Raw genomic sequence first — 27,228 nt, forward strand, 5'->3', positions numbered from 1 at the left:
CTTTCCTTTCCTTTCCTTTCCTTTCCTTTCCTTTCCTTTTTTGTATTGTCAAAGTTCTAAGCATATTTGATCCATTATTTGCAACCTTTTCTAAATTGTAACAAGTCAAAATTTTTAATCTATCCATATTCCAATATTTGGAATTATTAGTGCTTATTTACAGATTAAAAAATAAAACTTTTGAAATTGATCATGAAAAGCTTTATGCTTTAATCCCCTTTAACAAATTCTTGTTTTAGGAGAGTCTGGTCTCTTATCTACATCAGAACAGATGCAGGATATCTCTATATAGTTTGTCAGTGCATCTGACAACATATATAGCAAGTTCACAAGCATATTGAGAAACACTCATTTTCATCTCCTTCAAATTCCAAACAGCTTTGAAACAGAAGAATTCTTCTAGATGTCAGTTAAACTGGTGATATAACAATTTTTATGATGGAATTGTTAAAAAAAAAATCACACAACAAAACAAAAAATCATTTAACAGGGCCAATAAATTCATCCTTAGATTTTCACAGGAGACAAAATCATACAGAGTATGGACTTAACTTATGGAACTGGATTTAATCCTCTCTACATAGTTCTGCAAAACTGTATTATATACTACATGCTAACATCCATGCCAGAAAACACTGCCACAGCAGAGAAAGATCATCACAGATAAATTTCACAAGTAAATCCCTGCCAACTCATCCATCTAGGACTTGTTTATTCATGATAGGAAGCAGCTATTTTGAATCTGCTGCAAATATATGTAATGAAAGAGAGAACACTTGTATCACCTCTAGGAGTAAAACATATGCATTACTTTTACAATTAGAATTCCTGCTTCAAAAATAATGGAGTTATCAGTTTCACAAGGTCATATTCTATACATGAAAGTAAAAATTTAGCATCACCAAAAAAGATGACATTCAAATGCGATGTTTTCTAATCTGCCGTAAACAAACAATAACAAAAGAAACTTAGTACTAAATTTCAACTGCATTATTGTCTTCCTGCTACAGCTATTTATGTCCTCAGAATTCCTGAGTCACAGTACTACCCTACAGATCCTTCCTATGTTCCTTTGACAATACTACTACTATGCATAAGAGGAGCAATAAGTAACTTATTAGTGTTTTAATTAGTGATTAGTTTTTTCCTCTGAGATTTTTTTTCCCCCTCAGGTATAGTGAAATATAAAATCAAAGTTTCTTTTTTAAAAAAAATATATATTTTTTTATTTAGGTTCCTTATGCTCTTTGACATTAGATTATGGAAGATCTACAAGTTCTTCATATGCCAGACAAAGGAAGAAGATCTTGAGGATCATCATCTGTCTATACTGTTCATATATGTTTCTATTTCAATTGAAGATACTTAACTGTAGCAGAACATACGAAAGCCAGAAGACTATTGCCATTAATCATCCTGACAAGTACAGGATTCTTACCCTATCCATTTGTCTCACATAAACGGTTTATTGCTATATATTTTTCTGGTGAGTTCTCAGTTGTGCTTTGCCATGTAAAAGAGTTTGAGTGCTACTGCATTCTTGTGTAATGCAATTAGAAAATGAAAAGAGAGAGAGAGAGAGAGATCTTGGCTGTAACTAGAAAAAACACAACATAATTTGTTACAGATTATAACACATTCTTCCTAAATTTACAAATAAAATAATATAGGTAATATAACAAGGATTATTTTTGTTTTGGAATCCTGAATTTATATCTTTGCTAATTTATTTATTTATTTTTCTTACTGACTTTCAGAGACTTAAATATATTATTTTTTGAAATGTTATCAATTCATGTGTATAAAACTAAAAATATGCACAGTATCTTTGTCTTCTTCTGCAAGGAAAAAAAATATTGCTTTCAATGTAAGCAAATAATCTCCCACTACAAAAACAATCAAACAAACAAAACAGCATCAAAACAAAGGCTAAATAAATATACTGTTAAGAAGTCTTATAAGTTACATCACAGGTGATTTAAATTGGATGTTAAAAAGAACTTCTTCACGGAGAGGGGGGTCAAGCATTGGAACCGGCTACCCACGGAAGTGATAAGTCCTGAAACCAAGAGGTATTTAAGAGATATGTGGACGTGACACTAAGGAGCATTAAGGAGGTTTAGTGATGGGAATCAATATATCAGGTTGACGGTTGGACTGCATAATCTTTAGTCTTTTCCAATCTAAGTAATTATATCATTCTATAATTCTAATTACCTGACTGGACTATTTGAGGCATCTGGATCATGGGCAGCAACAGTTCCAATGATAGTGCCGATTTTCGCTGCTTCAGACACCACCATGGAGTATAAACGTGAAGTAAACACAGGTGGCTCATCAACATCTTCTACGATTATCTTCACTGTTGTCATGTCGCTGAAGGGTCCCAGACTTAGGAAGCGAGGATCAACATGTATATTGGCTGCTTCTATCCTCAGGGTATAGCTTGTTTTAGCTTCAAAATCCAACTCCTATACAGAAAAAATTATTTGAAAATTGTATTACCCCATAACGTTGCTGCAAAACTCACAACAGCCAAAAGTAAAAATTGAGTTTTGCCATCTTTATCCAAACAGTACTTTTGATTGACAGAACATAGTGTATGGCTCTTCTTTCAGCTTTCTCCAAGCACTGTGTTTGCAGTGTCTTGCTCAGTCTGATTAAACATAACTCAAATGACAATGAGGTAATCATAAGATACTAAAGTTATTTTTCATTATATTAAAGTTAATTTTTCATTAGTGTTGTTAAAAAATGTTTAATTCGCTAAATGTAACAAACAAACAAACAAAAAGTGGGAGATAATAGATTTGTGAATATTTCCATGCTTTGTTTTGTAGTAGAAAAGTATGCGTAGGATTTTTCAAGAACACACTTTAGTTCCACTAAAATTTATTCTAGTGAATATTCCTCAATGATGTAATGGGAAAGATAAATCTGTTCTACCTTGTAAACGAAACAAGATTTCTCTGAGTTAATAGTAAAACATTCTGTGACTTCAATGGGAATCAAATATTCCTTCATCATTTCATTGCTGTGAATGAATTATTTTTGTCTTATGTCTTGTGCCATAGTAACCAGACATTAGAAATAAATATATTATTCACTACTGAAAACATCTCACTGAAAAAACCCTTATTTTGATTTTTTGTTTTTGTATATCATTGACATTAATTATCAACTATTTATTGAAGTTCTGTACAAATTTGTAGAGATAATGTAGGAATCTATCAAACTGCATTGTATATACTACAAGACTTTTTACTTAGAAGAAACTTGAAGATTGTTTGTTTTCTTTATTAAACAAAATCTTTATAATTTGTTTCCACTTTTATTCCACTTTTATTTTCTTCAATTAATTTAGAGTTTCCTTTGGAATTAATGCTACATTAGAATTCCAAAATTATCCTCCAGCATCATGGGATACATGTGGTCTAGAAAACAATACCATTACAAAAATTGTTTCAGAAAAATAATCCTTTACCTCACAGACACTGAAGGAAATTATTGAAGAAAAGCATCATATTAATATTAAAAGAATTTACTTTGCACCTAGATTCTTAGACTATCAGCTTGCAGCAATTCCCTAGCTTAATATTTCTTTACGATTCCAAATTAAGAACAGAAACAAAAGACCCAAGCATTTCAAAACTGGAGTCTTATTAGTCTACTGTCTTTTCAAACTAGATTTCCAAGTGCATAAAACAGATTTAAAAAGGGTTTCAACAACTCTGATCCTGAACAAATCATAAATATCTGAAATGGGCCTGAAAAATAATATGACAGTATCTGCAAAATATTCCTGTACTCATTCAGAAGAGTAACAGAGGTGAAATATACATCTGTTGACCTACAAATGTGAGGGTCTAAGTTTTCCATCAAGTTACAGTAAAATAAAATCCCAAATGAGCATCTTAAAGTCTGCGATTAAGCTGGCATTACAATACAGCTGTAAACAGCCTGGATTTAGAAATGAAAAATAAATTGCAACACATCACACTTGGAAACTTTTATAGACTTCATGTGGCAGCAAAAATCTTTTCTGAAAAGAAATGTATATGATCTTCATTTCATGTAAGCACTCACTTTCTGCACTAAGTATTCAGTTCTCCAAAAAGTGTTAAGGGCAAAGAAGAAGGGCATAAAAGAAGGGCAATCTGAATACTGGCCAATACAGTTGATACAATTGGATACTGGTCAGTATGTATTGCTACTGACATTGTTTTGAATCTTAATCTTGGCTTTATATTTCAAATTTCAAAATATGAGTCATGGAACACACCTCACAGCCATAATGCTAATATAATGTGATGTAGGCACTGGCACAGGCTGCCTGGAGAAGTTGCGGATGCCCCGTTTCTGAAGGTATTCAAGTCCAAGTTGGACTGGGACCAGGGCAGCCTGATCTAGTGGGTAGCTGCCCTGCCCGCAGCAGCGGCTTGGGACTGAATGGCTTTCAGATCCCTTCCAACTCAAGCCATTCTATGATTCTATGTTAAGATGAAAAATCTCTCAGAAAACAATGCAAATGATATTGCCAGATGAACAGCAAGGTTAGAGAGAAGACAGACACACGTGGAAATATATTAATTTTTTTTTTCCTGTAACGGTGTTGTATGGACTACAGAAATTATGACCTGAAGGGTTTCATTGAAAAAAGTCTGATATTTGGTGAATAAAAAAGCAGAATTTTTTAACAAATTATATATTTCCATTCAATTCAGAATTCAGTTTTGGAAACTGATTAAGTGGCTGATGGGTGAGTCTCAAGGGATTATAGTAAATTAGGGTTTAAAAGGGGTTACATTAGGCTGACAGTTTGTGTAGGTGTTCAAATGAGTATGCATGTTGTACGTGAGTCTGTGCCCTGTTGGCCAAAAGTTGCAATTATACCCTGGAGTGCATTAGGCCCAGCACTTCCACCAGGTGAGGTGAGGGATTGTCCTGCTCTGCTCTGTGCTTTGTAGCCTCACATCAAGCACTGTATGCAGTTTGGGTGCCACAGTATAAGAAGGGTTTAAAACTATTGGAGAGTGTCCAAAGGAGGGCTGAAGAGACAGTGAAGGGCCCAGAGGGCAAGATGTACGAAGAGTGGCCAAGGTCCCTTGGTTTTTAAGTCCAGAGTAGAAGAGGCTGAGAGGAGGTTGAAGGGAGGCCCACAGCTTCTTATGAGAGAAGTGAGGAGCAGTGCTGAGCTTTGCTCTCTGGTGACAGAGACAAGATCTGAGGGAATGGCATGGAGCTGTGACAGAGGAGGGGAAAGGTTCTGCACCTGAAGGTGTTGGGTGTGGAACAGGCTGCCCAGGGCAGTGGTCATGGTCCCAAGCTGCCAGAGTTCAAGAAGTGTTTCGGTGCTGCCCTCAGACATAGGGTTTGATTTTGGGGTGGACTTGAGTAGAGCCAAAATCTGGCCTTGTTGATTCCCAGTTAGGGATATTCTATGATTCTATGACTCTCTCTGACATGGCAGACAGAAAATTCTGTGGCAACTTAATTTTCATAGACATACAAGTGATTAGCCCAGTTTATACTGTACTCTTTATACTGCTTATTTTTCTATTCAACTTATATTGATATGTACTACTGCATATCTTCTATTTTTAATCTTCCCATGATGTTTTGAGTAGCCCTATATAACTGATTAATACTATAGAAAAGATGAAACTTTGTCGTGACACCTAAAATTTCAGCACATTTTCTGTTGAATAAAAAGGAGGACTTATTGTTGATAACTTCTGTTAAAAAGAAAACAAAAACAAAAGAACAAACAAACAAACAAACAAATAAACAAACCAGAAAACCAAAAAACGAAGGACTATCCACTGAGTGGCAAGTTAAAAGGCAAAATAAGTAGTGGTAGTGGTTTTTCCACTTAAATATTCCTACATACACCACATATCTTGTGACTCCAAGATTCAACACAATAGTATCACAAAAATTTTCCTATCTTGGGGATTGTTAGATTTTCAAGTTACTATTTTGACTTTGAAGTTGCAAACACTATAGAAGGAAAGGCTAACTTGTTTCCATTAATCACTGATATCTGTTAAAATCTGTCAGTTTCAATTACAATACTTAATCAAACATGTGGAATTAATGAAGATGGAGACAAAACAGCTTCTCATGACATATTAATGTCAACATCACTATTATTTAAGGAAAAAATATGATGAAAAAATTGAATTTGATACAAAGTATGTATAGAGTATAATTTTTTTAAACTAAGCACAATTATGAAGAAATTATTTAAATGAAAATTTTGCACATGTCCTTATGTTTCTGTATTGATTTCAAAAGACTAGATTAGATTTTTAGTTTTTAATTAAAAATCATAAAATCATTTGTTTTCCATGTGGATATTTAACATAAGTTTGACATGTCCATTTAAACCATTATGTTTCATATATTTGAGTGGAATCTTGCATTAGTAGAGAATAAGGAGAATACATTCAGTAGAAAAGATGAAAAATGAATGATGTTTATGTTTAACACGTCTGCTTACATAGGGCAATTTTTACCTTCTCTAAATTAGTCATATAAATCTGAGAAAATTATATGTTGCTTACTGTGAGCAGAAGTCCTTCTAGGGAATAAATCACCTGATCTACTTACTATCTGTTTTTTACCAGCCAGTAGAAGTGAATATCAATATAAACATCCGCTTTCAGTAATATGAATCCTACCCTTGAATTCCCTTATATCTGGTACCTAAAGCTGCTGAAAGTTTATGAAAGTTGTAAAAGTTCTTTGTTAGTGGAAAACAAACAAAGAAAAAAAAAATCTGATGTACTTATATGTATATCTGTGATATGAAACCATTGCTGCTTAGAAGAGGTAGAGAATGTAAGGGCAAGATTACGTCACCACATGATATAGGGTTATAAATCGCAACACTATCATTTTCTCCTTAGTTCTTTACAGTAGAATTTATTTACAGTAGTTTTTCCTGTGGGATGTGACAATGACCATAAATCTGAAGTCATCATCCTCAGTCTACTCCAGTAAGATACAAATCTCAGATTCTATGATTCATACAAAAGTACCAAGCTTTGATGCATATTCTAGTTTCGGAAAATAAACAAAATTTCTAAGACACGGTGAGTGTGCAAACTTTCTTGATCTGAAGGAAATCTTTCATGCACAATACAATGAAGATATTATGCACTACAGACTAAAAGACTGATGATATGAATTGAGAAGTTCTTCATTTTTTTCCTTTCTCTTATCTAGTTATTACTAATGCTTTTTATTTAGTAAGCAATTTTCAACTAGCCTGTGGACTACATTGTTATAATTTCCTTTTAAAACAAAAGCATAGATTCCAGTAATGGAGTACCAAGTCAGCAGCTTACAAATCACTACATCACCATAGTGGAAGGCTGAAAGGACGATGTATATATACATCAGTTCTTCAGTACTCTGACTAGATCCTGACAGCTTCATTAATATCTGTGCATTAATGTTATCTGATTAGGTCCCGTGCAGGACCATTTATCTTTCTCTCAATTGCAGGCTTTGTGTTCTTGTGTTTACTTTCTTTCTGTCTGTCTTTTTCTTCAAAAAGATAAGAATTCTTTCCTATGTGAAGGAAATTACAAAACAAGTCATCTATATTTCAGAGACTGGATAAGAAGTTATCTTCACAGGAAACCTATTTTTGTAATGTTCATTTTTTACTGTATGGTAACTTTTTAATAATGTACTTTACAGAGGTGAAAATCCCATTTTTAAGTCTAGTTGAGGTTTTATATTGAAAGCCGCAGTACATCAAACAAATGCACATTATCTCTCAAAGGATCCATGGTAGGCTCAAGTTCTTACACTGTAAACTCTGATATAGAATTGAAAGCAAATTTTTTAGCTGGAAAAAAAAAAGAGAAATGTTAACACTAACAGAAAGATAGCTTTTCAGTCAAAGGCTTACACATAAAATCCCCATTTTTATAATTGCCATTATTACTCTTAAAATAATGTCAGATTTTAGAATTATATCTTAGCAGCCAATTTCTATGAGAAAGTACTTGCAAAACTTATTTTCACATTTTTCTATACTACATTCAAATGGTTTGGTGATAGTGGTAGTGGAGTCGTGTATTTGGGGAAGAAATGAAGACAAATGAGCAATAACAATATAGTGTGAAATCTTTATGCTTGTCATTTGCTACAAGACAAGACAACTCTCAACAGCGCCTTCAGACTTTTTTCAATAAAATTTCCCACAGGCTTCAAACAGCTTGAATCAGATATCATATCCTTCCAAAAAGTTCCACGTGATAGATATAATAAAAAACTACCATGCAGCCTTTTATACTTTTAAGTTACCATTATCATACTTGAAGCACTAAGTAACTGATAAAGGTGTTGGAGTGTGCATATTGTATATCAGATTTTATCTTAAGACATTTTGCAACTCAGCTATTATTATTACTGAAGACTAACCGTAGCCTGCAAGTTTGTGAATAAAGTTCAAACCATTCGTATATGATGCGACTCTCAGTACTCTATTTTTAGGAGTAAAGCTTTGGAAGTTCTATATGGTCTGTATATTAATTTGCTGAGAAATGAAGCCAAAATTCCCTTTATTTCTCTTATGAACAGGATTCTTTAAACAGTCAACATGAATTAATTTTGAACTTGTATAAACATAGTTTTACAAGGACACTATAAAATTTGTTACATTATTCATTTCCGTAAATGTTTTTTCAGTTCTAAGTGTGTTACTGTAGAGACCAATCAAACCCATTAAAAAAAATAATATCTGCTGAAAAATTCCTTTCAAAAACTCTCATGACTGTGGAATGATATACTATTCACATGCAAAAGATCGGCATCCTTACAGAGTATTTATAGCAGAATGGGAATTACAAATGAAATCATAGGAAGGAATTAATCCTACTTTACAGACGGAAAATTGAGTCACATTGTAAACGAGGATAAAATTTTCAAATACTTTTGTAGAATATAAATATCCAGTTCCATTTCAGAAGCTGTGTGAGATTTTTTTTCTAAAAAATCATCTAATATTGATGTTCTTCTAAATCCTCTTTTATGGTAATTTAGGCACCTGACTGAGTTTTACTTAGGAATTCACTAAAGTGTGCACGTGTGTACTGAGTTGGGGGTTGAAGAGGAAGAAATAATTTGGAGCTAGAGAATAACCAAGCTGTTGCATTATTTGCAACATCAGAACTCTAGCATGGAATGTGAGCAGGTGATATATTTAGATTGCTCTGTACAGAAGAAAAGTAAATTAGGAGCTTATGTTTCATTTGACAAGTCCGAAGCTTTTGTTTATATATTATTTTTATCAATATTATGTATTATTATACTTTATATGCCTTCCTAGATATATATTAGATAAATTATTTGCATGTGAAGTCAATTAATGAATTTTGTTATGTATTGCTGTGGAAGTTAGACATTATATATTTAGTGCCATTAACACAAGTAAAATTGTTAAATACTTTTTTTTTTATGAAAGCAGAATAAAATACATATTTCAATGAATATCAGTGTTAGAATAAAAACATGTATGCTTGTTTTTCCTGTCTTTTGGTATTTTAGTCTCCGAGTCCTTGAGGTACAGAGAAAAAAATGTATGCAAATGCATATGAATGAATAAATAGACAAACCTATTCAAACTGCATTCATAAACTTTCCCAACCTTCACACCAAAAACTTATAGTCAATAATTAGTTAAATTAGTCAAATTAGTCAAGCCATTACAGACAAGTAATTTTGGGAAATTCTTAGATATTTGATCTTTTATATTATCTCTGTCCTTGATAGCTGTCTTTTCCAAACTTGTTGAATTTTTCTGACCTTCTATACATAAATGCATACATTGCAGTTTTTGCTGATCCTTGGGAATTTTTCATTTAATATTTTATGCAATCGGAGTACAAAGAATCTCAATTTTCTCACTGAATTCTTAAATCTTAACATATTTTTTAACAAAAGCTTTTTTTTTTTCCTCACATTTTAAAATAAAAACTTAATTTGTAGTGTGAGAGTCAACTTTTCAAATAGTTTCAAAATGGTTATCTTTCTAGGAACAGAACATAAAATCTTCAGCTTCTGTGTGAAGCTCTAATAAACAATTGCCAAACATCCTCCACAACACCCAGCACTAAAGTGGATGGAGTATTGCCTTTGTATGCTCAGTCACACTTACTGTGTTTTGGATGTGTGGCCTTTGTATGTGTGATTGCAGCAAAAGTATTCAAAGTTAAAGAGCATATTTGCTTTTAGAATCCAAGTATACCTTTTCAGAAGTCTTTCTGCTTGATATGAATGAGAAACTATTATCTAAGCATATAAATATGAACAAGTTTAAAATGATGGGCACACATTTGGAGGCTGAGCTATTTCTCAGTGTCTCAGCTGAATTCAGGGGTATGAAAATGAAAGAACAGGTGGCTCTCAGAGGTGTTCGGAACTTCATGTGCCAGGTAGTAAAATGTTTAGATAGTTATCATGCTATGGTTTCTTCCCTCATTCCTTACTAAAAAGCTCACATCATCATGCAGGATCATGACTGCTTTACTCTGTGGGGCCCTGTCAGGGTAGCCTCTGTAGCTGAAGCCCATTTAACCTAAGAACACTCATTAACGGTATTCCATGTGCCTGCCCTCAAGAGGAGAAGCTGCAGTTTTTTGTGGCTACTGTGTTTGGACTCCTCACTTCTTTCTTCCCTTGCAGTCAACTCTCTGTACTATTTACAAGGTTAATAGGAAAGATCTTTCATCTTTGAGCAAGGTATTTAAGTTCCCTAGAATCCAAATTGAGACCTAATAGCATCTAGAGATTTGGGAGATCCCCTTCAGCATGAGGATTTATGTTTGAATACAACAGGGGTAATGTATTTAATAATGGTAGGAGAATGAGAGAAAATTTGTAATGTTGCAAAGAAAAAAAATCTGAAGTATTTTGTTATTACAGCAGTATTTATTAGGTTTAAAAATTATTTGCAAAACCGGAGCATTTCTTTGGATCAAAAATTGCAGTCAAGTAGCCATTTCATAGGGAGATTCTTTTCACAAATAGCCAGTACTGAAACAATCACTTCAGTTCCCTAATGAAAGTGATTATAGAAATAATAAATGACAATTATTTTTCTGCTGGACAATTATTGGTGCACTAGAATTAAGAGAGTCCCAGAAAAAGCATTGTGACTACAAGTATAGAGTGAAAATTAAAATGTTTTTATAAGCTCCCAAATTAGTCTGTTGACAATCCCAACTGTCTGCGTTGCTTTCTGTGATACTGATAAACACCCTCCCTCTAGGGTGTCCATAACACTTCCAGATCTTTCTGCAAAAATCTTGAAATGAACAAGTTGAAGTATCCACACAGAATTTGGCTGTTGTACAAAGAATGGATTAATTTTTCATCACTTGTATTTCAAATGTGCTAAGAAGGAATTAGCAGTTTGCAAGAAGACTCAGACAATTGCTTTTCCCTTGAAAAAAAAAAAAAAGGTTTATATTACATTTATTAGAGCTTTTCAAAATTGCTGAATGTCCCGCATTTTCACTGACATCTATAGATGCTTACCAGCTCTCAGCTGGTGTTCAGGGCATCAGAGAATTAGCCCATTATTTTGCCACATCATGTAGTATTAACTTATTTCAAAGAAGATATGGTACTAAAATTTTATATTACTTTAGAAAGACATTGGTACATTGGAAGGAAAAAAAATAATGAAAATTTGTGCATGAAATTTGCAAAGTCTAAAGAGTACCTCTGTAAGAAAAATTATCCAAATAATCAAACAAACTATTGGTGCTTGTTCAGGAATATACTAATTCTAAAATACTAAATCAGTCTTACATTTTACAGGATATTAAATAACTTAGGAGAGATAGGCCATGTACTTTTAGTGTTGCCAGTGACAAATATTCACAACATGCTCTTATGTACAAGATTTTCTTTCTTTGTTTTACCATTCTCCTCAAAACTAAAATTTTCTGCCAAAATATTTCAGTCCACATTTATTTTTAAAAAGGATACCATTTAAAATGTGTTGCAGAAATGCAAAAAAGCTGAGTTTTAATATTTTTATGTAAATATGGTTTTTCTTTTTAAATTGTTAGTCACTTTAGCTGCATGTATAGAAAGCTAAAAGAAAAATATTTGTTTTAATATTTTGGGGCTGGGGAATAATATAGAAAATAAAATATTTTCTTACAAAACAGCTAGTCTTACCAATAAATAATTTTATTGATAATACTGTATATCTCCTGGATAGAACATGATTAATCAAAGGGAATATTTGTTTTGTAAAGTTATGCTTTGGATTCATTTTGGATTCTGAGCTTACATTTCTATTGTAAGAAATACATTTTTCTTTAACACAAAAACAAATGAGAGAAAATTTGAGATTTCTATTTCTGCTGGAGAATTTTTAAAAACAAAGAAACAAACGAACATAAACCCCAATAAAACAAACAAGCAAACAAAAAAAGCAACAAAAAAAATCACAACAATTTTCACACATACCTTCACATTTCCTTCCCTTATCTTGCCCAGATTCAAACTTAATCAGTCAGAAAATTCAGACTTACCTTCTGAATTGTGATGATTCCCTCCTGGGTGTCTTTGTCTACAGAAATTTTGAATACTCCCAAACCATCACCATCTACAATCTTATACTCCATTTCAGCATTGGGTCCCACATCTGCATCGGCAGCTTTTATTCTGGCCACTACAGATGCCACAGGTAAGGACTCTGGGACATTATACTGATATGATCCTGCGAAATTCAAAAAATATAATAAATTCAGAGATTTCTGAGTCTGTAAGCTAAAATGTAATCTATATTCATGCAACTGAATATTTACTCAGGATACCAGAAAATATATTTCAGTTTAAAATATGATTTTTTTTTCAATTTCTTTTCTAGCTTTTCGTTATGATGGATCTTTTTTTTTTTCTTCCACAAGAGAGAAATCCAAGACAAAGATGCATAAATTTTATTCAACACTTAGTCATACAAATGTCTGCAATTTTCCAAGGTAAAAAATACTACTTATTTTCCACAAATATAGGAAATAAAGTAAATATATCAAGTAAAATTGGTACAAAGCCTTATCATATTACAAATCTATGTCTTGATTAGGGAGTTTACACTCCTAATATGACTAGAAACAAAGATACAATCATTTATTTAAAAGTAAAGTCATCACCTGCAATCTTGAATATTCCAGTATTTTCATTCAAGTATAAAACCATATATACGCTGTCAAAAAGATATCTGCAGTCAAAAGGCAATATCTTCACTTTCAAAAACAACTTCTGTTATTCTATCATTATTTCAAATTATTAGTGGCAGGAAGTCTGGTTTATATCACTGGAGTTGAGTGGAGTTAATATATTCCGCCATTACTTTAACTTAATTTTGTGAGGACTTTATAAGATAGTGTAAATTAAAAAAATAATAATAAAATAAAAATCATACCAGACAGAATGTTACTTATAAACTGGTATGACAATACAACTGTGTACTCCCTTCTTTGGCTGGGATGATATCCACCTTGGTTAGAGACAGTTCGTTGAGGGAAGATGATTTTACAGATCTACAATTTCTTAGGAAACACTCCATGCACTAGAGAAATCCTGCTGAATTGACAAAGGAAGGTTAAGGACTAACAGTCAAGTTAAGAAATTGTTCATTCTGAAGTCCAGCTGACAAAAGATAGAAATGTTTTAAGGTGTTTATTTTTCATCCTTTTATTTGTAGTGAAGAAGTAAAGTACATCAATAAATGCACCTGCTCTATATAACTTCATTTCAACTGATCTGAAATAGGTAAAGAAAAATTTTTTTTCCAAAGTAGTTGTAGTAGCTGCAGCAATAATAATAATAACAACAACAATGACAACAATAATAATAATAATAATAGAACTTGCTCTGAGAGATTTTCAAAATATTTAATAAGGAAGCCAAGTACTTCTATTCTCCTTAGGTATAACATAAAAAGTAAAGAAAATAGCAATGTTTAGAAATAATGCTACAATTCATGTAACTTACGCCGTGGGAAGCGGGGTGGGTTGTCATTAACGTCAGTCAGAGTGACAGTTACTGATGTTGTTCCTGATAATCCACCATTTTGCCCAACCATGTCCTTTGCTTGAATAACTAGAAGGTATTGGTCCTTGGCTTCTCTATCCATATTTGGAAGAGCAGTTTTGATAATGCCTGCAGCAATACAAGGTATGTCAATGGTTGCAGAACATTAATGTGAAAACTGAGTTTGACCCTAAAAGGTAACAGCAGACCAATGACTGCAAAAAGGGAGGAAATAACTTCAACTCTGATATCACAGTATTTTACTAGGAAATAAACTGCTATACTACAAGCTTACTTTAAGTAGTCCAAAACCAGCATGTTTTAGTTTGTAGTACATTCTTTGGGTCCACGACCATGTTTACTTCTCCTTGAACTGTAGTTACTTGCATGACACTTCCTTTCCTGGAAGGTATACTCTTCTGTGTTTGATTTCCCATTGTCTTACAGCTAAGAACAGAATATCCTGTACGCATTTTTAAGATTCCAAGTTCAAAATTATTTCACAGTGTTTTGAATAGTCATTCACCGCATTAAGACTTATTAATATTAATATTATGCCAGACTTTGCATATATATGAAATTACTTTATTTCACCAAATATTTGCTTAATAAATATTCGAAAACATTAATGTGATTAAGATGTCTTGATTTATTAAAGGAAATACTGTAGTATCTGAAGTATTTTTTTAATATCCATTTGATAATCTGCATACAATTTGTAATTATTTGATTTGAAGTGTAAACTTGAAGAAAGCTCCATGCTTCATTCTTTCAGTTCTGTTGATATATATCAGAAAATAAATATTGCTTTTCAAAACATAATGACTTTATGAATATTTCATGCCTGGTGCATAGTAGAACTGCTAGCTCTGATTTCTAGAGAGGCAGCTACACACTCCAACAGCATTCAGTGTCAGCAGCAATCTAAATAAAGGAGAGGCACACTAAGGCACATAACTCTTCATCTGATATTTGCTGAATGTTTAGTCACAGTTTTATTTCTTTCTTCCCTTATGAATTCAGGACTTGCCATGGGCTGAAACATTTACTTCACAGATATTCTGGCATTATTTCAGCTATTTGACAAGACTTTTAAAAACACAATTAACATACAATTTCATAAGTTTATTGTCACTACATTAGTTTACCTAGCCCATTTGTTTTTCTACTACATTTAAATTGCCAGGCAATGATAACCAATCATTTGGGAGCTACTTACCATGCATAAAGGAAATTTGAGTACAACATCAAAATGAAAATGTATGAAAACATTTCAGTCTCAATTCTTAAAGAATTCTTAAAGAAAAAGGAGAGACAAAAAAAGCCTACTATACATCATACCTGTTGGAGAAAAAGAAAATACTATATAATCCTATAGAGGATTAACCTTTTCATGAATATATGAAGGTTATAAACATATGAATGTATAAATATGTTAATATTTTGATACTACTTATTTCTGCAAGTTTAGGTGCTGTTAAATAGAGTGTGACCTTTTAGTCATAACATTAGGACTCAGGTCTGTTACCCAGCAGTTCTTTTTGTTTCATTGGTTGATTTTTAAATGACAAATAGGGTAAATATTCTGTTTCTCTTCTGCTGTGGCTTATCCATCTCTGAAATACAGAGAAATACAGAGTATAATTTTTCTCCATGTAGGAGACTGAAATTAAGCAAATTGAATTTTTTTTTTTTTAAATGCTGTGCGAAATGATACTGTAAAATCATCAAGCCACAGAATCATATTACTTGTATTGGAAAAGATCCTTTAGGATCACCAAGTCGAGCTACCAACCTGACCTACTGATTCCCATCAGTAAACCACATTTCACATAGCCACAACTTCTTAAATATCACAGTCTCTTAAATACCTCAGGGACAGGGACTCTAACACTTCCCTGGGCAGCCCATTCCAATGCTTGATCATCCTCTACATGAGGAAATTCTTCCTGATACCCAATCTAGATCTCCCCTGGTGTAACCTGACTTATCACTGAGAAAAGGGACTGATGCTTTCCTTGCTACAACTTTCTTTTATTTGGTTACAGAGATGGATGAGTTCTCCCCTCAGCCTCTTGTTCTCCAAACAAAACAGCCCCAATTCCCTCAGTTGTTCCTTATATGTCATGTTTTCTAGTCTTTTTACCAGCTTTGATGCTCTGTCTACATGTGCTTGAGCAACTCAAAGTCCTTTTTGTAGTGAGGGTTCCAAAACTGAACAAAATATACATCAGGAAGGACAATGTTTGTTAAAACAGAGGAATAAAGACTGCATTTTCTTGTGGCTAGCAATATTCACAAAATTTATGAAAATAATAATTAAAAAAATGCTTCAAAAAAAGATGTTTTGAAAATAGCAGTAAAATGGTGTGCCAAATGATAATGGGAAGCACTATGCTTTAATGCTCAAATTGATGAAGAAAAGATATATTTTCCACAACAAAATTCTATTTTAAAAAGAAAAATGAAGAGTCAATCATGGCATAAGTCTATATTGTAGGAAATCTCATAAGAAGGTGATATTTGTATATTTCCAGAACAATCTGAAAATAAAACCTATTCACAGCATCTTCAGTTTATTATTGTTCAGAAATACTGCAATAAACAGTAGATCAGCGAGCTAGAAGACTGACAAGGAGATAAAAGTTTCCATTCCAAAAATGTAAGCTTATCACATAGCTCAGATGTGTAACTTTTATAATCTGCTCAGAAATATAAAAGATCAACAAAGCTCTAGTGTATTCAATTAACCAAGAGACTACACTAATAAGTTCCTAGCATGTTTTAATGCACTTTTTCTACTTTCTCAGCATTACAGTAAAGAGAATTTGTAGAAAATTACCTGTCTTTGGTTCCACAGAAAAGTAAGGTTGTCCTTGCAATATGCTGTAAACCACTCGGGCACTATTGCCATAAGTAGGATCATCAGCATCAGTGGCTGTCACTTGAACAACAGAGGTACCTGCAAATGTTTAAGAAACTATTGTACATATAAGATCCACAGATCCAAACTGTATTCAACATACAGTGCCAACATACAACTGGAACAGTGTGAGGAGTGTGAGGTGTCTTTTTCATAACTGGTCTTTTTTTCTGTAATTCAGTCTACAAAATAAGGTTCTATTTGTAAACCAGTAGTATCAGTTATTATAGAATTTGGACTTCCCAAATGTTCCCAGTCTTTGACTCACAGTGATAAAACCCATATCACTCAGTAGTTCACTTCTTTATTTCTGAGTATAGTTAGTGGAGAATATGTGAGAGAAATGAAAACGTTCTTAATAATGACAATGTCTGAAATATGTCTAAGTATTAAATATTGACTTCCCTTTGAAGTCAACATATTAAAATTATAAATTATAAGCAGCTAGAGATTCAAATATAACACATATGTAGGCATTATATCTTTTGATATTAGACACCTATATATAAATTAATTTTATCCTACAAAATTAGTTACAGTTATATACAAGAAAAAGCTAAAGAGTTTATATTTCAGCTAAGACAGACAACAAACATCTGAGAGTTCCTACTAAATTCCTTTAAAAACTATTCATACTGTATCTGCAATGTTTTAGTACCATTTGTGGTAATCATCTGCCATGTAATTTATCTAAAAGAACTGTTTATATATTAACAGGAATTAATAAGAAAAAAATGTTTATCTGCTTAGCAAAAGGTGTATGTTTCTGAGAATCTCGTTCAAGATCCACCTCCGATGTGTTGTATTCTCCTTCTCAGTTCCCATTTTTTTATTTTTCTGCACTGCTTCCATGATGAATGCTGAGAGCAGAATAAGACAACACTTGGGAGCCAGGGCCTTGGCCATGGTCACCACCTCTTGATAGGCAGAAAGGATTGTTATTTCTCACTGGCAGATTGTCTGGAACATTGAGACCTTCCACTCAACACCTTAGGGAACCATTTGGAGGTTAAGTTGCAAATTAATATTGTAGCAATTTGGCAGATGCCCCCTTCAGCAGAGGATCAAATTCCCTGTTAAACAGGATTTAGTCAAAAGATTAGAGAACAGTATTTGTCACAGAGAGCGATCATTTTCCAAGTGAATGCAGTTTTTCACATGAATATGAGAGCAACAAATACAGAAATTACTCTTCAACAAGAAGCTGTACTAACAAGTGACCAGGGTGAATTTAATATAAGTTGCACCCTGATCTGTTTTATTTGGACATATTCAGGAAGAGTTCGGGAAAAAATCTTTTATGTCTTATATAGTATGTGCATCATCCATTTTCCTCATTTTTTCTGTCCTCAGGTAAGTAGAGAATTGTAAATGGATTTTGGGACAAGGCTGAAGGTTTGGAAAAAGAGAGGAATAAATGAGACCCTTTATAAAATAGTACAGATAACAAAGGATGAGACCTGCTGGGATGAATTCTGACCAAAAGTCATCCTTCATAAGATAAATTTATTCACTTAAGTTATGACCTAACTAACCCACGTGCCTAACCTCTTTTCCTGACAATGACAAAGTATTATGATTGCAATTCTATCTCAAGTTCTATTTTTCTTTCTTGTGGACAATAATATTTTTGGACAGAGAATGTTACTCTCTGCCTGAAATTTTACATTAAATAGATGGGAAGTTTAAAAAGAAAACTGTTAGTTAATCCTTCAAATCATTTATTTGTTACAGGACTTAAAATATATCAGTTTTATGTTCACGAATAACTAAGAGTTTTGATTCAGTACATCAAACTGATTTTACAGATTGCTCTGCAATGTAATTTCACACTGAGATCTATTTTAAACTTTCCAGTCTCCCAAGCTTTTGAGTAGAAGGATATCATAATGAGTATTTGACACCTTGTACTCTTTGAGAAAGCCAGGCTTAACACATTTGCAAAGTGTCTAAATCCTGCCAGTGAAGCTTACCATGTCTGCAAATATAGGGAAAAGTGCTTATAAACCTCACAGACAGTTACGCATTTACTCCTTGCTCTTGCCTCTTTCAAGAACTTCAGACCAATACAAGATCAAAGTAATTACAGGCTCTGCAGTCTCAACACAGAAATTTTGGAAATCCTGCAAGCTTAGAAGGACTTGTTTACTGTAAAAATCTACTGAAAGACTCTACCATTTGTGAGGCACACAAAAGCCAGTATCGGAATCTAATTGGCTCTCTCTTAAACTGAAGATGTATCCATTCAAACACATATATCCTCTAGAAACAAAAACAAACAAGTAAACAACAACAACAAAAAAAAATGGCAGAAATTCTAATGCCAGATCTTTCTGCACTCATCCTAATTGACTGTAATCAACAGCTAGAAAATCATGATACTTATCTACTTCCTTTGCACTAATTACTTTTTCTCAAATCTCATAGAAGAGAAAGATTTTTTAAAACAGCTAGTGTTATCATTATTTCTTTACTCTTTTCACTCTAAAAATTTGAATTTGCAGAAGTTCTATGTTTAGTGGGAGATTTTTGCACAAAATATTTTTTAAAAGAATATGCAGGCTAACACAACTATGTGAATAAAGCTACATGGAGGAAAATCAGTTGCAGAGAAACATAATGAACTGAAAGATCAACAGTAAAGATTTCCAGATTTTCGCAGAGGAAGAGGATATCTTTTGAAGAATAAGCATTCTTTCAGAGGATCATCATTGCAAAACAGAGACGTCCTAATTTTTCTAGTAATAGACTGATCCTAAATTCAAATCTTCATTTTCTTTAAGGAAAGCGTAACCAAGAAAACTGTATGGGTACTATTGATAGTCAGTAAATTTATGGGTTGAGGAAAAATGATCAGTTGCATCATAGTTCCAAATACAAAATCATTTTTCAAAAGGATAGTTCATGTTCCATCAATTAAATTTTATTCTTCTTTACTTCTGGGCATTTTCCCTGACCTTACAACACAGGCGGTCATCTATCATGGAAGTGTCCAACCTTAAGACTCAGAGGTACCATTTGGCAGTCTACATACAGGACCAAACCTCTCCATTCAGCAAACTCTCTGATCCAGTAAATCTTATTTACTGCAGCATTGTTCGCAGCCCTGGGCTGAGGTGTAAACAGGATACCAACCCTATCTTGAACTTTCATTAATAAACTGTTATAGCCTGTAGCTTCACAACTTCAACTTAAAATATTTCTCAGAGTTTGCATATCTGATACAAGCCAAAAAGATAAATAGGGTCCATTCACTGAAAAATAGTTTATTTTCCTCTCAGCTGTGGATTTCTCTACAATTGTCTTTCTCTACAATTATCTAGGTCTTAGTAGCAAAGATAGAATGTCAGTTCATTAAAATGAATTCTACTTGAAAGCATTTCATAAACTTTTTCATCAATAGCAGGAAATACTGAGGAGAAAATCTGTGCTGCTAATCAAAAGGTGTTCCATTTATTTTTTTATTGATGACTGCTAATAACAAACTGGCTTTTTGGTGGCTGGCATACATTTCCTTTTTTTTTCAGAATGTTTAAGCTGTCATTTTTAACCTGAACTTTAACACATATTGATAGATATCAAAGAATCACAATTATTTGACAACTACTTCAGTTACAGTATTAGGGCAAAAGGAAGGGAAAACGTTTTGTGAAGAGGTCCTTTAATTTAGAATGATATTTGTACTTTAATTTACCTAAGTCAAGATACACAGGTGTTTTGGACATGTTGCAGATAGCAACCTTTTCTGTGATAGGGACAAATAAAGGCAAGATAAGAGGGTTGTTCATTTTATTTTGAGTTAGCGATTCTTCAAATGGGCCAGCTTTACATCTCTGTGTTTATTGTTTTAGAAACTTCTGCACAGTGTTTTTTAAAAATCTTGTTATTACAGTGCATGATATTTGATCAAAGTTTTAAATAGGTCTGTATAAGAAATGTGTGTAACTTCAGTTTTTAACATTTAAGGGAAAATCAGCTTGCCAGTTTTTGAAATGCTAATTTTTGAAATTACACACTCCCTTAAAATTGAATTATAAAATTGAATAATGTAACCACATTAACAAATTAAATATAAGCCTTTAAATATATCCAGTTAGTAAAGACATTTACTAATAGAGGTTAATGATGTATAGTGCTCAAAACACTTCTATGTTGTCTCCATATTTCTGAGTAATATCAGCTACTATTAGAAGTATTAAACACAATTACTATTAAGGCATCCATAATATTTCCTTAATACCTACATGCAATAGTCCAGCCATGTTTTAATCTAGTGTGTGGCATTTCTTGCTTCAGCCTCTGGCATTCATTCAGATCTCATGCAATTATACTATAAAGCATTTCCACTCCAGGAGCACAAAACAGGGGATAATGGACTTTGAGGCAGGCTTTATGCTCATTCCTTCCTCCCCTTCCCCATAGCCTTTTTAGTCTTCCTTTACTCATGGATAAAGCCCAAGATCAGATAAACCAAAACAGATGTTGTTTGTGAATGTAGAGCAACAGTCTCAACTAGCCACTGGTACCAAAGACTTAGTATGATGTAGAGGTTTTCTTTTTTCTTTCCCTTCCCCTTTCTTTCCTTCTTTTTCTTTGTTTTAAATATATATTAAGTGTTCCAATCCATCTCTATCATGTATAATAAATTTAGCAAGAAAGACAGGTATTTCTCTTGTAGAGTAATAAGTAAAGCTGCTCATATGTGTGGAGAGTCTTGCAAATGAAATAAAGACAAAGCTATGTTTGGTATTGAATTTTTATTTCCAGCTATTATCAAGACAAACATGTGTCTCACATCTGCTATTTTTGTGTGTAACATAACAAGAACTCTCCCCTTTTAAGTATAATTTGAATTTTTTTTTGTTTGAAATATAATACTGCCAGATTTTTTAAGTAAAAGGAATTTAAAAAAAATCCACAAAGATCTTCAGAAAAGCTATATCTTTTAGGTTCTTGCTATGTATTGTAAAGAAGTATTTACTCTTTTCTGGATAATCAATATAATTGGACCTGACCCAAACATAATTTGAACCTGACCTGAAGTCATTTCAAATAATAAAAAAAATTGACCTCAATTAGCCTTAGATAATATCCTAAAATATTTGTGAAATCATTTTACTTCCATAACCGCCCTTTTGGTTAAAGGTTATGATTTTCCAATCTTATTGGTTAATTTGGGTTTATGATCCTGTGATCTCTTTCATTTTGTTTAATACCCAATTAAAAATCCTTGTGAATGGTATAATTTTGTACTAAATAAAAGATAACTTCTCCTTAATATTGCATGAATGCTCTAGGTGATTAATTAAAAATTGTGTTATATGAATAAACTATGAATCTATGTGAATATGCAAGACAAGTGCCACACAAGAACTTCATGGTAATCACTAATTTAGAAATCAGTAGTTGTGTGATACAAACAGTGAAGTTGTTTAAAATGTAGGGTCAGAAAGTCTGTTAAGATGAAATTGCCCTTAGTCAACACAGATTTAGACACTGCACAGTTACAGTTAGCAATAATTTTGCACAGTGTTCCATCTAGGCTGAATATATATTTGATAATGCAGTCCACATGGGACAGACTTTCTTTCAGTCATTTATACAGTACAGATTTGGCAAAATGTGCAGAACTAGCTCCCTTTAAAACATAGTCTTTATCTTCTCCATTGCAGATTACACATCTTACGGCACGGATCTGTGCGTGTAGGTAAACCTTGGATATTTATAGGAGTTTTTCATATGTCACTATTTGTGTACAGGAGAGAGTTAACTCATCCAAGAAGGATACGTAGAAATATTATTCCTTAGAGAGCTAAACAAAGCTGTAAAATACTAATTATTTATGTATTCTACAGCTCAGTTAATCAAATCCTAAAATAAAACAAATTAATATTTACAACATATTTTTAAAGTGCTGAATATTTATGTTTTAATTTTATATTATCCAATTATTTTTCCCAGGTCCTGAAGGAATTTCTCAGGAATATATCAAAACTTCACTTTCCTTTCTGAAAAACTGTGGTGTCTATACTTCTTTCCAAGGTCACCACTGCTTCTTCAGACATTCACACTGTGTGTCAGTAACAATGAAAACTATCAAGTATCAAATGAGAGAAAGTATCAAATGCTCACTGTTCAGTAATATAAATAAATAGAAAACTCCTTAGCACTGTTTTACTTATATTCTATTGGCTCCTAAAGTGAGATTCAGATGTAAAATGTAATGATTGCTGCACAGTGCAGGCAGGAAAGATCATTTTTGGCTCTCTAGCTCTAATATATAGGCATTGTTTAGTATGCAAAAATACAAGAAATTGAGTTGAAGACACCATAGCAAATTCAGTCTTACCTAAGAATATCAAGTTTGTATATGGCCTAAAATCAGTCAAATACATTCCTAATTGCAATCACCATAAAACTTTCTTAACCTGAGGATCAAGAACCTGGTTCCCGTACACATATTTCCATTGACATAGTGAAAAATTTTATGCTTTTTAATGTCATAAACTTATTTATAATTTCAAATTAAACTAAAACTCATCAAAAAATATCTTATATGGCCTGCATCAGACACCTTTTGATGGAACTCTAGCACCTGCCAACAAATAACCATTTGCTCTCTTTAAAATGAAGAGATGGCGGATTTAATGTTGAAATTCTTCCCTAATATGAATTTAGGAATAAAAGCTTCTGAAAGGGTTTGAAGCTTCTGCCAGCCATTTTTCTATGATTCCATTGGAATTTTATCAACCATCTTCATCTGTACCCCAGTGTTTTCCACTTGTATATTCTTCGCAGAGAACTAGATCTCAGCACTGGGAAAGATTCACAGTAAACGAACTGTTAACAGTATACCCGAAACCTACAAAAAATGTTATGTACTAGAAGGAACTTGAAGAGTTTGTTAAGAACAAACTTAATCTGAATAAAATTATATATTATCATCTCTGAATACCATATTATAGGTGTGAAATTTATTATTGTTAACGAGAATTATAAAACAAAGCCTCTGGGCATTGGAATGAGAAATACATCATAAAATGCTTAACTGTGTTTCTACATAGCTATTTGAGTTTCACAAAATTTTGAAAGGTGTAAATACTTAATCTAGCATGTTATTTCCTGTTAAGTCTTCAAATTTCTAACTGTTGCAGGTGGCTCATAGATAATTAAATAGCTTAGTGTGATACAGTAAAAATAATGAAATTTTTAAAAGGCAGTAGTAAAAAGTTTCCCACAACACCAACAGTCTATTTTGCACTTACCCACAGGAGACATCTCAGGAACTCCAGCAGTGTAAGGACCATCCAGAAATTTTGGCTCATTGTCATTGATGTCCTGAATCTTAATGACGAACTCAGATTCTGGTTCCACGGGTTTATTAGTCAGCCTATCTAGTGCTTGTGCTCGGAGTGTATAGTAGGCCTGCTCTTCTCGATCCAGCCTCTTTGTAGCGTGAATATCCCCTGTGTTCTCATCAATAATGAAAATGGAACTTGCCCCTTCGCCTGACAAGATGTATTTGATGGAACCATCTCCTTTATCAACATCAGAGTGAAGCTGGTGAAAAATTGATGAGAGATGAGATTAACTTCCAAGAGAGTCAGTGGCATGGAGATATGTAAAAATAATTATGTCAAGCAGTAGTACATGAAATTTTATTGTTCTTGGAAAGATAAGCTGAATGTTTATTGTGCACAGCCCATGAGGGACCATTTGAATCTGTCAGCTTGCTCTTTTGAGCAAAATGATCTCACTCTTTTCTGTAAACATTTTCAAACGCATTTTATATGGTCTTATAGGCTTCTTGTATTGGAATTTTACACAACCACACACATACAAACCCATACACACATTATATACCTTTACTCTCACTTAAGTGTAATTATTGGTTTTTGTCGATTGCCCTACTAAAGGTTGTGGCTTCAAACATACGTCACTATAAACTTGATGTTAGTGTTTGCTCCTGTGTCTATATGGGAAATTACATACTCTTTTCCCCATTGTTTACTGTATAGTTCACTAAAATATTTCAAATGAAGAGAATGGATTGGCCAATGGTTCAGTTTCTCACTACTATATAGTAGAACAATAACTGTACTTCCATATACTCTTCATTGCCATTTAACTTAAGGATAATACAGAATATGAGAGAGACTAAGAAATGTCCTAATGCTGTCTGAACTACAGCATCAAATGCCAAGTGTAGTTTCCCTGGAAAACTTGAAGCAGACTCCAAAGAAAGATATCTCATTAGGTCAAAATATATTTCCCACTGGAAAAGCAAAATAGGCTTACAGAAAGAAGCTTTCTTCTCATTCTGCAAGTTCTTTTAAGTCACAAAGATTCCACATTTTTTGTAGCTCCTTTTTCTCTACTGAGTCACACTTTCCTGTTACAAAATCCAGACTTACACAAACCTAATTCTTCTCAGACTTGTATTAGCAATATAATATCATGTCAAAGTAACACACATGCCCCATGCTACTTTTTAACTAGCTAAAAAGCTAGCTATATTTGAAAATAAGTGAAGACAACATTTTTGTTTCTTTTATATTTTCTACTTGCTCTTCCTCCATACGGTGAGTTTAGTGTTAGATTTACTGTCATCATCATTACAATGCCCTTTTTATTTATTTATTTATTTTTATTTTTTTTCCTCTCAGCTGGAATTATCATTGAGAGTAATCACTTCCAAAATACACTTGCAGAAAATTGCTACCTCGAGCATAACTTTGCACAGCTGCAAGGCATTTCCCTATATCAGAAGGGAAGAATTGGTGAGCAATTTTGAATTCTTCAGATGGATAAAAAATTTCTTACACATTAGCTCAATTACACTGTTAATATATCTCATAGTTTTGCAATTGCAGGATACTCCATCTCAGTTTTAAGATGGAAAATGAATCTGAGCTTTGGACTGGATCAAGAAAACAGAACTAGGGTGCCTCAACTAGATTAGGGTACATTTTTTTTAAATGTAGCATATCCTCATTTGACTGCTGTGTAACTTCTGAGATACTTAAAGAAGTCTGGGAATGCTTTGGTGCAGTTTCTCAAACCTTTAAATTCTTGTTTCTCAGTACACTCAAGATTAGTCAATGCTGACACTGTGAGCAGATCAAGAGAAGGTATATTTCACACACAGCTTCTTTGAACATCCACAGAACTGCTTATTCCTCAGCCATAATATTGAGTTAACTCAATAAACTATATCACTGTTCATCTCACAAATCTGGCACTAGTAGCTCTTGCTAGTTTTTCAGACTTGACTGGAAGAAGTACCCATCTTTTTTACATCGGAACAGGGGTGTGTACAAGTAAGAACCTGTTCAGCTTGTGTTTCTTTTTTCCCCTGTGTTGTACTTCAAGGTTATCCTATGACTTACACAGCATCATATAACTCAAGAACAGAAGCTACAAGGTACAAAGATTCAATGTTATAATCTCCCTGAAGAAATTCAGTTTTTTTACGTATTTTGTATTCTAGCAGAGCATTGGTCTTTCTGTGATGGCTGAGACTTCCCCATTCTCCCCGTAAAAATAATTCCTCATTTTATGACATAGCTAAGGATATGCTAGATGAGAGAAAGAGCAGATGATACCAGCGTACTCAGCTATTTATCAGGTAGAGTGGATGTTTGAATATTAGAGATGTGTAAGTAGATTCTTCAGGCAGAGATGGGAACTGAATCTACATCTCAGCTTGCAGAGAGTAACATTAGTTCTCTCTCATGAGGATAAAGCCTCATCCATCAGCACACCAGACTTTAGCACTCGCATCTGGATCTCATGCTGTAGGTCTGCACAGCCTCCCTTTCACCTTGTTACTCAGGGCATCTTGATTAAATACATTCTAGCAGGATTACAAAAGAAAAGAGACCTTCAGAGGAGAGACTAGAACTATAAATCCTCAAAGATGCACTAAGACTTACACATACTAGAGAAAAAGAACAATAGTAGCTTCAGCATTTCCCATTTGCTCAGATAATAACTGATTAACATATTGTGTTTTAAGGAGTTTCACTCTGAAGTCCATGAAGCTTCAGGAGAGTTACACTGCAGTGGCTCATGCTCTAGAGTGACATATTGAACAAAAGCCACTTTTTGAAACCATGCCTCGATAGAAAACTGCTACTGCACTGATTAGTAAAGGGGTTAGTGATGGCCTTTGTTACTCCAATTTTGAGGGTCTTGGAGTAAAGGTGAAAAAAAATTGTGCATCTTTTATTATA

General features: G+C 33.3%; 1 protein-coding gene across 1 annotated transcript in view; it reads right to left on the reverse strand.

The window, feature by feature from the left end:
- Positions 1 to 2,213: 2,213 nt before the first annotated feature.
- LOC100543356 (cadherin-7-like) overlaps positions 2,214 to 27,228 on the reverse strand; it is a 29,717-nt gene continuing 4,702 nt past the window's right edge. Inside the window, exons 2-6 of the mRNA XM_010708809.1 lie at positions 24,259 to 24,553; positions 16,913 to 17,032; positions 14,032 to 14,199; positions 12,567 to 12,754; positions 2,214 to 2,471 (exon numbers count right to left, since the gene is read on the reverse strand). Coding sequence (XP_010707111.1) covers positions 2,214 to 2,471; positions 12,567 to 12,754; positions 14,032 to 14,199; positions 16,913 to 17,032; positions 24,259 to 24,553 — 1,029 coding nt within the window. The remainder of the gene's footprint in view (positions 2,472 to 12,566; positions 12,755 to 14,031; positions 14,200 to 16,912; positions 17,033 to 24,258; positions 24,554 to 27,228) is intronic.

The sequence above is a fragment of the Meleagris gallopavo genome, chromosome 3 (genome assembly GCF_000146605.3).
Source record: "Meleagris gallopavo isolate NT-WF06-2002-E0010 breed Aviagen turkey brand Nicholas breeding stock chromosome 3, Turkey_5.1, whole genome shotgun sequence".
NCBI classification, from domain to species: Eukaryota; Metazoa; Chordata; class Aves; order Galliformes; family Phasianidae; genus Meleagris; species Meleagris gallopavo.